At 44.6% G+C, this 12257-nt stretch overlaps 1 protein-coding gene and 1 long non-coding RNA gene across 2 annotated transcripts; one reads left to right on the top strand and one right to left on the bottom strand.

The window, feature by feature from the left end:
- Positions 1-1297: 1297 nt before the first annotated feature.
- On the top strand, positions 1298-3680 carry LOC148875799 (polyphenol oxidase, chloroplastic-like). Its single transcript, XM_088965584.1, has one exon. The coding sequence runs from the start codon at positions 1644-1646 to the stop codon at positions 3435-3437; it is 1794 nt and encodes a 597-aa protein (XP_088821710.1). The 5' UTR covers positions 1298-1643; the 3' UTR covers positions 3438-3680.
- Positions 3681-3941: 261 nt separating this feature from the next.
- LOC148875798 (uncharacterized) lies at positions 3942-4619 on the bottom strand. Its single transcript, XR_016105315.1, has 2 exons — positions 4481-4619; positions 3942-4247 (listed from the first exon to the last, which is right to left on the bottom strand). It is a non-coding gene; the product is annotated as an uncharacterized LOC148875798 (long non-coding RNA).
- Between the last annotated feature and the right edge of the window lie 7638 nt (positions 4620-12257).

Below are 12257 nucleotides of genomic sequence, written 5' to 3'. Positions count from 1 at the left end.
TCAAATCAAATTGGATATTATTCTAAAAAAAAAAGTGGATATTTGATAAAATATTTAAATTCAAATTTGAATCATAATCTTGAAAATCGAATGGATTTTTTTACGAAATTTGAATCGATTGGATTGGAGCGGTTATAACCTTTACCATCCGATCCGATCCATTTTGAAGTATTGCTCTGTTATCTCTGCAGCCATGCATAGGGTTTAGTACTCTTTTTGTTAACATATTGGTGCAAAGTTGGTAAAATAAATGGCTACCTCATTCTACCAAGATGGTTGGACAAAATTAAGACATGAACAATAATGGAATTTAAGAATTTAAGATGAATGGACCAAGTTACCCTCAACATTTTGATCGGGACACTTCCTGGATAAATTAATGGTACATACTACAGTGATGGCATATTTGCAAATTTACGCAATTGGATATTAATTAGGGTAAAATAGAAAAACATCCCCTAAAGTTTTTGACAATCATAAAAACCTCTTCAATAGTTTTATTTTAACAAATACCTCTTCTCATATTTTGAGAAATTCAACAAAAACCTCCCTTCCGTCATTGTTCCGGAGGGAAAGTGTTAGATCAATGCTCCAGTTTTTTTTTTTTTTTTAAATATCCATTCTATCCTTTTATAAATTATTTTACATACAAAATTACTGAAATAATCCTATTTTAATTCAACAAAAAAATATATTTCAGTAGTTTTATATGTAAAATTACTGAAATGATCATTAAAAGAGATTTTCGTTGAATTAAAATGGGATTATTTCAATAATTTTTAAAAAGATAGAATGAGTATTTAGAAAAAACTGATGCATCAATTTAACATTTTTTGTCTAGAACAGTAACAAAAGCGAGGTTTTTATTGAGTTTCTCAAAAAAATTTAAGAAAGATATTTATTAAAATGAAACTATAAGAAATTTTTTTCTGATTGTCGGGAACTTAAAAGGAAGGTTTTTGTATTTTACCCTATAACTATTATCGTAGCGCTGCGTTGAAAAATCAAAGCCTTTGATATATTTGTACGAGCCTACCTTTAATTAAAAGTTGCAAACCCTGAGTACTTGACCGGTCGCAGAGTAGACTTGTGCTGTGTCATCCACCGAACAAGTGGATTCCTAGATAACGAAGTTGCTTGCAACTTGTTATTGGAAGTCGATTCGGTTTGGATGTGGTGTTGCCGCCGGACCATCACCATTCACCAACACAGCCTGTTCTACTGTTTCCAAGTGGAGAGCCCCAATAAAGAATGGACGACCCGTAACTTAAAATCGAGGTGGCCATCTCTCAACGAAATTATTAATTTAGAAAATTAGATATATTCTTTATTTAACCGCGCCACCGCGGGCGACTAAGTCAATGGACAAATACGAAATATTAATGATATACGAAACCAGCTGGTTAGATTGGTCAATGATCTTAGAGTGAGTGAATAAAAGTCTAATAAAGCCTGTAAGTCATCACAGACTAACTAGGCTCCCGCTTATGGCTTATCTTCTTTTCCTCGTGGATTCGGTTTCTTAATCTCCAAGCTTTTGTCGGATAGTGAATGGTGGCTATACTGGTTCATTATAAAAACGGAGGAGGTCCTCTACTCCTCTCATCCTTCGTTTACTTCGGCCTAAGTTCCAACTAAGCATAATGGCATCGCTTTCTCCCTTGAATCACACCCTTCTTACTCCCGCTAGCAGTTCTAATGCCTCCACCTCTCTGTGCCCCTTCAACCAGAGGAGGTCTCAGGTCCCCATAGTCGGCAAGCGTCGTTACCGAATGGTTCGTAAGGTCTCATGTGAAGTTACCGATGGAGAAAAGAAACCAACCAGATCCGGTAATGAAGAGGGATCTCTCGGGAGGTTGGACAGGAGGAATGTGCTTATTGGTTTGGGAGGCTTGTACGGTGCCACCGGCCTCGGTGCTGATCGATTGGCATTTGGGGCTCCGATCATGCCCCCGGACCTAAGTAAGTGCGGAGCAGCCGACCTGCCCGCCGGCGCAAAGCCCACCAACTGCTGCCCGCCTGCCAGTTCGGAAATTGTTGACTTCAAGCTGCCATCCTCATCGGAACCCATGCGCGTCAGACCAGCTGCTCACATGGTGGACGAAGAGTATATCGCCAAGTACTCCAAGGCCATTGCCCTCATGAAGGCTCTCCCCGCCGACGACCCACGTAACTTCACGCAACAGGCCAATGTTCACTGCGCTTACTGCGATGGAGCTTATGACCAGATTGGTTTCCCGGACCTGGAATTACAAGTGCACAACTCGTGGCTGTTTTTCCCATTCCACCGCTACTATCTCTACTTCTACGAGAGGATGTTGGGCAAGTTGATCGACGACCCCACATTTGCGTTGCCTTACTGGAACTGGGATGCTCCCGCCGGCATGAAAATGCCAACCATGTACGCCAACCCTAACTCCCCTCTCTACGACAAACTCCGCGATGCCAAGCACCAGCCACCGACGATGATCGATCTCAACTACAATGTACAAGACACCACGATGACTCCTGAGCAACTACTGAAGAACAATCTCGCCACCATGTACCGGCAAGTGGTGTCCAATGGCTCGACGGCGCAGCTCTTCCTTGGATCGCCGTACCGTGCCGGAGACCAACCCGACCCTGGTTTCGGGTCGCTTGAGAACGTTCCACATGGACCGGTTCATCTATGGGCCGGTGATCGTACCCAGCCTAATATAGAGAATATGGGCAACTTTTACTCGGCAGCCCGAGACCCCATCTTCTATGCCCACCACTCCAACGTCGACCGGATGTGGACAATATGGAAAAAGCTGGGAGGAAGGAGAAAGGATTTCAAAGACCCCGACTGGCTGAACGCGGGCTTCCTGTTGTACGACGAGAACAAGCAGCTGGTGAGAGTTAAGGTTCGGGACTGCCTGGACGAGAAGAAACTCCGGTACTCGTATCAGGACGTGGAGATTCCATGGCTGAAGACGAGGCCCACGCCTGGTAAACTCATGGCAGCTGCTCAGAAACTGAAGATTACGGATAGGGGGTTGAAGAAGAAGAAGCCAACCGTCAGTGAGTTCCCCAAAGAACTTGACGCGCCATTCAAGGTAGTGGTGAAGAGGCCGAGGAAATCGAGGAGCAAGAAGGAGAAGGAGGACGAAGAGGAGATATTGGTAATAGACCAAGTAGAGTTGGAGAGGGATACGGTGGTGAAGTTCGACGTCTACATCAACGACGAGGACGAGCCAAGCCCGGATAAGAGTGAGTTCGCCGGGAGCTTTGTGAATGTTCCCCACAAGCACGGGAAGAAGATGAACAAGCTTAAGACGTGCCTGAGATTCGGTATCTCGGAATTGCTGGAGGATTTGGATGCCGAAGATGACGACGAGGTGGTGGTGACTATAGTACCAAGGATTGGAGGGGACCTTGTCACCATTGGTGGGATCAAGATAGTGTTCGCTTCGTGATTTGTGACTGCGTGTAGGAATCCTCCTTTTGTTTGTTTCAATTTATTGTATTTTCCCCCTTTGCCTTTTTGAATAAGTTTGAAGCAGCATCCACCCAGTTTAGGTTTTTGGTGGATCACGACGTGGAGTACTCCTAAGATGTGTAACCGGAGAAAGAACTACCGGAGGTGGTTGCCTCTGTAGTCAACGACTCCAATGCTTAATTTTTAGTTAAAGGAATAAACAGGAGAAAAATTTTCTTTACTCGATTCCTTCTGTAGTTTCAGTAATTTCTTTTGGAAATTGTTTAAGACTCACCATCACTTTTCACTCTAAAAAATTTTATGCACATTTTATATAAGACTTATTCAAATCAAACAAAGAAAAGTGGACCCTCCACTGTGTATTTATATTACGTAACTTCTGACAATGTTTCCTGAACGATTTTAAAAAAGTTACGATGATTTTAGTGGATGTTTGGCATCGATGCTGTTCTCTCATCACAATGCACATGTATAGAGCAAATCAAACAAAACGAGTGTTATTTATTACATGCGCAACACCGTTTTTCTAAGAAAAGGGTGCAATATTCCGAGCACCAGCATCGATGCCAAACAACGACTTAACGAGAAGTAATGGTACGTTTTACTGTTTTAGACAATTTCCTTTTCTTCAACATTACAGTGGATTTAGGGTAGGGGTGGCCGGCAGGGTGCACCGTACACGTGAGGTCCACCGATTTTATTACCACGGAGAGACTGCACTGCAGTTACCCACTTACCCGGGTTTGATTTTGATCACGCGCAAGGGTCCGAGTGAGCAGGAGAGAATCTTGAAAAGAAAAATTCAAAATAGATAAAACCACATATGACATTAATTATGTGGATTAAAGAGATGGAGGGATTAATCTATTAGCCTAATTCATGAAAGAGATACGATGGAATAAGGATGCTAGCTTTAGCCTGTTTCATTTGACGAGGAGCTAAAAAAGAAAGAGAGGTTCGACAGTAAAGATTGAAACTGAGGGAAGAGGTCAGGTGATGAAATATGCAATTCGATCATACCTGATAAGCATCCAGCAAATTAAGTAATTCAACTCTTCTAATGAAGGTTGTTGACGCTTCTTCATGTATTTGCCGATCGATCATGGAGTTGGCCAGTTGGGATTATATGGGCCGACTAATATCAAACTGTGGCTACTTACTCCAAGGGGCGGCCAAATCCCAGTTCTCCGCACCGAGCACTAAATATATGTCAAAGCCAAGGGAGAGGGAGAGGATGAATTTATATGTACGAGCGATGCTGGGAAGAATTCAATGTAGTACACATGCAAGTACCACTCAGAACCATTTTGACTTGAGATGCATATACGTTCGTAGAATTAATAGATTATAACAAAGAGGAGTGGCGGGTAAGAGAAGACACGGTCACACCATCAACGGGGCCCTACTGAGTAAGGATTGATATATGGCTCAAAAGGTTTCCTTCGTGGACGGGTGTAGTGATATTTTTGTTAAGAATTTCCGTCTCTATCTTGTTTGGAATGGTGACGGTTGTACTACGTCTGTGCAGTACACTTTCCCTCCTCTCCTCGCGTCCGGATGTAGTACCGAGGATGTAATGGCTGTGTTACATGTCCAATTATCTATTGTTTTTATTCAAACGTTTTTGTTCCGTTAGATAAAAATTATTTATTATTTTATTATTTTTATTAAAATAATTAAAAATAAAAAAACACTGAAAAAGAAAAACGTAAATGAGTCCCAATTCCTAATACATTTAAGTTTTCATTTTTTATTGTTTTTATTTTTAATTATTTTGATGAAGATAATAAAATAATGTAAAATTCATGTCTAATGGAGAAAAACGTTTGGATGAAAGACATTAACCGGCATATGTGTCACACAGCTATTACGTGCTCATTCATTGTGCTTACCTAATGTGTCTATTACATCCGGACCCTCTCTCCTCAACCCCTGGTTTAATTGTACCATCTCTAATTCAACAATCGTTTAGGCTGTGTTTGTTATCCGTGTAAATATAAAAATACATCGATGTAAATGAAAAACGACCAGATGTATCATCACAAAAGTTGAATCGGTCAATGTTTAGTTTTACATTGTTGTGCATTTGGAAGATTAGTGTAAATCATGAGAGTATTTTTTATTTGTATTTGGAATTAACATGTGTGTAAAACTACACTCAAAATTAAAAATGCCTATTAATGTCAAATTCAACTGTTTTGTAATTGATAGGGGGTAATTTGGCACGAGCTAGTAAGCAAAGGTCATGTGGACGTGATCTGCCCGTAGGATGACAACTCCGCGAGAGGAGCCTAGTCAGCAGTTTTTAGAGCTTGTGTGCTCGGTCATCTCGGCACAAATCCACCTCGACACAAAGCCACCTTGCCTCAAATCCACCTCGGCATAAAAGTCGCCTCAGCATAAAAGTCGCCTCGGCCTAAGAGTCACCTCGGTATAGAGGCACCTTGGCACCTGAGGCAATTTAGGGCCCAGGAATTGAAGTGGCATGTAATCGACTCCAGAAGCTTCTCAACGGACTCCGAACCTCTTGGGATCATGCCGCGTAACGGTAGGCCTTATCCTCTCACTGCCCGGATCGGGCGGTAACGATAAGCTTCATTGACTAATGCGTTACTCCCCGGCTAAAGTGGAAATGGATCTCATCTACTCAGGCCAAAGATCCTGGAACCGTTTTGTGAGACCCACGGTAGCTCAACTATATAAAGGCATCAACCCTTCCAGGGCCCAAGTACACGCAATTACTTACATTCAAGCTCTCTAGCATTCAAACTTTAGCTTGCAACCAAAGCAAGAATACTAACTTAAGCATCGGAGCGACTGCACCAGGTCATCCACCCTGGTCTCTCTGATCCCTGTTTTGTAGTATTGATCCAGTTCGCCGCATGATCACGTCTAGGCAACCTTCCAGCTAGGAGCTTCCAGATCATGCAATCTTAGTTTCAATCTCAACATCAATGTCATCATCCAACCACAATAGAAAGAGCGGCATGAACATCACTGGGGGAAAGAGCAGCAAACAGTCACTCCCTAGGGTTCCTCGGTGATTATTGGCTACTTCACAATTCCTCTGACTGTCTCTGGGGTTCCATCACTATCTGTGCCACACACTACCCAACAGGTGAGTGTCTTGCTCCCCCAAGTGAACGCCAAATTCTTGGAGCCTTCCGTGACTCCCCGGGGTTGGGCACTCCCAGTTCAACGACCTCATCCAGAGTGTCTGAATGATGCAGATTCAAATGTAGTAGATCCATCAATTCTAGCAGTACTATTTCTGTCAACAGAACCAACAATAGTTCCCACCATTGCAATCGAACCAACTGGCAAAATCATCATCAAGGGTAGACTCAGAACTAGAATCCTCACTGGGCTCATCAGGATGTCCGCCAGTCCCCTCCCCTTAGTGAGAGAACTTCATAGGTATTGGTTCCTCCCTTGGGACGGACCCCGTTGTGGGGTACAGTGGGCGATTGACGTACTCCCCCTACTTCCCCGAGAAAGAGCTTGAGGGATAGGCCCGAGCCAAGCTAGCCCGAGAGGCGTAGTTAGTAAGTTCCACATCAAGGTAATCTGGATCGTCAGCTTGGGGCCCGAGGTGCGGGCTCAAGAAGAGACCCCTTGGCTCCCCGCGATAGCTAGCATAGAACACGCAGCGAGGAGAACCCCTGAACCACCTTGCCCTTCCATTTGGAGTAAGATCGAGGTACCTAACAATATTGAGGCTGGCAGTACAAATGCTGCACCACCAAAGAAGCAGTAGTGGCAATGTCGCAAGACTCGTCGTTCATCAGCAAGGAACAATCCACCAGCGAAGCCCAACCATCCAACGAATCAAGGTCGAGAAAGAGAGGAGGTGAGCTCGGTGGCCACAAGAACAACGTCTACTCTGTTGAGCCGGCCATCCCCCCTGTCACCCAAGCTCCTAGTGGCCCCAATGCCGAAAGATTTCAAGGTACCGCCGCTAGACAAGTACGATGGGTCCTTTGATCCTAACGATCACGTAAACGCATTCCAATACTAGATGCATCTCGCTGGGGCCGATGAGGCTTGCATGTGTTTGGCTTTCTCCACCACATTCAGAGGAGTAGTTCGGACCTGGTACAGAAACCTTGTGCCCGGTTCCATCAGAAGCTGGATGTAGTTCGCAGACATGTTTACGACCCACTTCATCATCAGTAAGAAGTGCTCGAAGTCACAAGAGAGACTTCTGAATGTGGTGTAGAGGGGAGGAGAGTCAATTCGAAGCTACATCAAGCGCTTCAACAAGACATGCTTGTAGATACCAGATGTTGACCCAACACTACGTCTCACCGCAGCGTGAAAAGGAATCACTCACAAGGAATTCAAGTGGCATGTCGTTGCAAATAAACCGAAGAACATCACCAAGTTCCTCAAGCTGGCTGATTAATTCATTAGTACAGAAGAGGAAATAAACCAGAAAATTGACAACCAGCATGGTGAGAGGAGGAAGAGAGAGGAAGAAGGAACGAGCAACAAAAATAAAAGGAAAAAGTGTAAGTCTCCAAAGCGAAGAAGCAAGTCCCCAAACTCAAGGAGTAAGTCCCTTCACAGAGTTATAGGTCGGGTCGGTGTTCCAGGACCCCCTAGTGGAGAGAACTAATTATACTCCCCTTAACGCGAAGCGATGATAGATCTTGATTGCCATTAAAGATTCCTCCATCGCCAGATGGCCATCCAGGCTACGGGGAGACCTAGTGACCTGGAACCCGAACGTCTATTGTCACTTTCATTGGGACCATGATCACAACATAGAAAACTGTAGAAACCTTTGCGACGAGATCGAAGAGCTAATCTGCCGTGGGTACTTGAAGAAGTACATCTTGCATGAGGAAAAAGGACAGGGGGACCGATAGGGAGATCAAAAGAAAGACGCTCCAGAAAGTAACAAACAGAATGAGCAACCACCTTGCCCACTACTAGAAGAGAGGCCGATCTGCGGAGTGATCAATATGATCACTAAAGGATCCATTGTAGCGGGGTGCTCGGCAATAGCTGGCAAAGCTTTTGTCCAAGAATTTGAACACAAGGCAGAGAACCCGCCCAAGTGACCTTGGATTGAAGAACCCATCTACTTTACCGAGGACGATGCTCGCGCAATCCAGTATCCTCATGATGATGCCTTGGTCGTGAAAATGGTTATCAATGACTTCAAAGTGAAACGAATTGTGGTGGACTCAGGCAGTTCGACTGATATCCTCTTCAAAGAAATCTTCGACAAGTTGCAGTTATAATAGAGCGATCTGAAACCAGCGAACGCCCCACTTGTAGGGTTTAGCGGAGAAGAAGTGAGACCTCTAGGTCGGGTCATCGTACCAGTGGAGGCAGACATGTGGCCAAATATAGTTCGGTTCAAGCATTCCTTTTTGGTGGTTGTGACTCCATCCCCCTACAATGCGATCATAGATCACCCAATCACACATGTTTTACGCGCGATAGTGTTAACTTACTATCTCGCGATGAAGTTTCTGACAGACTACGGAGTAGGGGTAATACGAGGTGACCAGCTCGAATCCCGAAAGTAAGACATCGAATTGGAGCAACCAACGAACTGCACTGAGGAGCGAGCAAGACTCTCTAGACCGGTGCACTAATAAGCGAGCTGCTCCAAACACAACTAGTAAGTTTCTTACTCAACAATTTAGATGTTTTTGCCTGGTCCACGGCGGAAATGCCTGGAATAGATCCTAGTGTGATAACTCACAAACTTAATGTGGACCTTCTAGTCAGGCCAGTTAGACAAAAAAAATGCAACCTCACACTGGAGCAATGGAGGGTAGTCGATGAGGAGGTCGGGAAGCTCCTTGCCGCAGACTTCATTAGGGAGGTTGTTACCTGAGCTGGGTTGCCAACCTCGTGCTCGTAAAGAAGGGCAATGGCAAATGGCACATGTGCGTCGACTATACCGACCTGACTAGAGCCTGCCCAAAGGATTGCTTCCCCCTACCCAGAATTGACCGCCTGGTAGATGCGACCTCAGGGCATGAGTTGCTGAGCTTCATGGGTGCCTACTCCGACTACAATCATATTAGAATTGACACTATTGACCAAGACAAAACTACTTTTGTAACTGAGCTTAGGCTGTATTGTTATAAAGTTATGCCCTTTGGTTTAAAAAACGCTGGAGCAACTTACCAGTGGCTTGTAAACAAAATTTTTGAACCTTTAGACGGTAATAAAGTTGAATGTTATGTTGATGACATGGTTGTTAAGACCCAATTTTCTACATCCTTAATTGACGATTTAGATGCTATTTTTCAAATTTTAAGGAAATACAATATGAAGTTAGAATCCAAATAAGTGTGTCTTCGGGGTCACGTCGGGCAAGTTTATCAGTTGCATAGTGAACGGATGTGGCATCGAAGCAAAATTGGATAAAATCAAAGCTATCCTAGAAATTCGACCACCCCAGAAAATCAAGGAGGTATAATGACTAACTGGCTGGGTAGCTACCCTAAACAGATTTATGTCTAAATCGGCAAGTCGGTGCGTTGAAGCTGTACCTCTCTACGAGTGACGAGGTGGTCTGCTTGGTATTAGTTAGATATGTAGATTGGGTTCAACGACCTGTCTACTACGTGAGTAAAGTGTTGCAAGATGCGGAAACCAGGTACCCCAACATTGAGATGCTGGCATGTGCGCTAATAGTGGCAACCCGGAAAATACGACCATACTTCCAAGTCCATACCATTGTCATTCTTACTAATAGACCCTTGAGACATATCCTACTTAAGCCCGAGGTATTAGGAAGATTGATGAAGTGGTTCATCGAGCTTAGCGAATACGACATCTGGTTCGAGCCACGACTAGCAATCAAAGCCTAAGTCTTGGCAGACTTCATAGCAGAATGCACATTTAGCAAATTGACCCCTGAACTGACTAAGCCCTCTAACGCGTCGGAGGCATCAACTAGCACGACACCGGTCCCAGTCAGAGCAGTACAGACATGGGATGAGGAGCCCTGGATCCTCCATGTAGACAGCTCGTTCAACTAGCGAGGAAGCGGTGCAGGAATAATTATGTATGGATCAAGTAAGGTCAGGTTGGAGTACGGTCTCAGGTTAGGATTCGAAGCATCGAACAACAAGGCGGAGTATGAAGCGCTAATTTTCGTGCTAAACTTAGCGAAGGAAATGGGAACAAAACACCTCATCGTTTGTAGCAATTCTCAACTGGTGGTTAACCAAGTCAATGGTGACTATGAAGCACGCGACTCGACTATGGAAACCTACTTAACCAAAGTCAGAGAGATCCTACCAGGCTTCAGCTCTTGTTTCATTAGGCAAATTCTGAGGTCCAAGAACACTAAGGCCGACACCTTATCACGGCTAGCAAGTACAAACGACAACACTATGCAAACCGTGTACATAGAAGATCTACCTTGGCCCAACATCCTCAGGGGGGGCAAAGGAGGTCGTTCCCGTGTTGCAAGCGGAACCGAGCTGAATTGACCCACTTGTTGATTATCTACTCCACGGGACTCTACCTGTAGAACGCAATGCAACTTGGAGGGTAAAGCGTCAATCATCCAAAACGTTATTATAGACGGACGACTGTATAGGAGATCCTTTACGCTCCCCTACCTACGTTGCTTGTGACCCTTAGAAGTTGAGCTCGTACTTCGAGATATCCATGAAGGTTTATGCGGAGGACACTTATGGGGTAGAGCCCTCGCCCAAAAGGCATTAAGGCAAGGCTACTATTGGCCCACAGTGAAGACGGACACACTCGAGCTCATCAAGAAATGCGATAGATGTCAGAGATACGCCAACATCCTCTATCAACCTGCTGCCTATTTGAAGTATCTTACTAGCTCGTGGCCCTTCGCGCAGTGGGGGTTTGACATCCTCGGTCCTTTTCCACCGACAACCGGGTAGAGAAAATTCTTAGTCATGGCAATAGACTATTTCATGAAGTGGGTGGAAGTTGAATCGTTGGTGAGCATTACAGCTTGGAACGTGGAAAGTTTCTTTTGGAAAACATTGTTTGCTATTTCGAACTGGCCAAGGCCTTACTTTTGGATAACGGGAAGCAATTTGAAGACATCAAATTCCAGAACTGGTGTGCCGAGATGAGGATTCAGCAAAACTTCACCTCGATCACGCATCCACAAGCAAACGGACAGGCCAAAGTGACGAATAGGGCTATCCTCTACGGATTGAAAGCTCACCTTGCACTAGCTAAAGGGTTGTGGGTAGACGATCAACCTAGTGTCCTCTAGGCCTACCAGACTACCATCAAGAGTAGAAGTTGTGATCTCGGTGGAGATTAAAGTACCAACGTTATGGCTCAAAGCCTACAATGAGAGACAAATGATGATGAGCACAAAACTAACTTGGACCTCGTCGAAGAGGCACGCGATCTGGCCCACATTCGAATTGCATCTTACCAGTAGCAAGTAGCTTGGTATTATAATGCTCGGGTCAAGAAGCAACTATTCTGAGTTGGCGACCTGGTCCTCCGTAAGGTAATGTTACTTGAGCCCGACATGGGTAAGCTCAGTCTGAATTGGGAAGGTCCTTACCGGGTGAGACGGGTGTTTGGAGAAGGAACCTATGAGCTCAAGACCATGGAAGGGAAACAGGTACCTCGAGCCTGGAACATCAATAACCTAAAGAGATACTACCTATAAACCTCAACGCAAGCAAAATGACCAAGTCCATAGGATCTTTGAGTTGACCCTATGGATGACGAACTGGAGAGAGGACCTTAAGTCACTCCTAGAATCCCGAGGGCTATGGTGCCGAGCTGACAAGAGACCTCGACACAATATAAGACCCAG

Source organism: Nelumbo lutea, chromosome 1, assembly GCF_056320005.1.
Source record: "Nelumbo lutea isolate HS-2025 chromosome 1, American lotus-T2T, whole genome shotgun sequence".
NCBI classification, from domain to species: Eukaryota; Viridiplantae; Streptophyta; class Magnoliopsida; order Proteales; family Nelumbonaceae; genus Nelumbo; species Nelumbo lutea.
The sequence above is the reverse complement of the archived record's forward strand: the minus strand, read 5'-3'. Positions and strand labels throughout refer to the sequence as shown.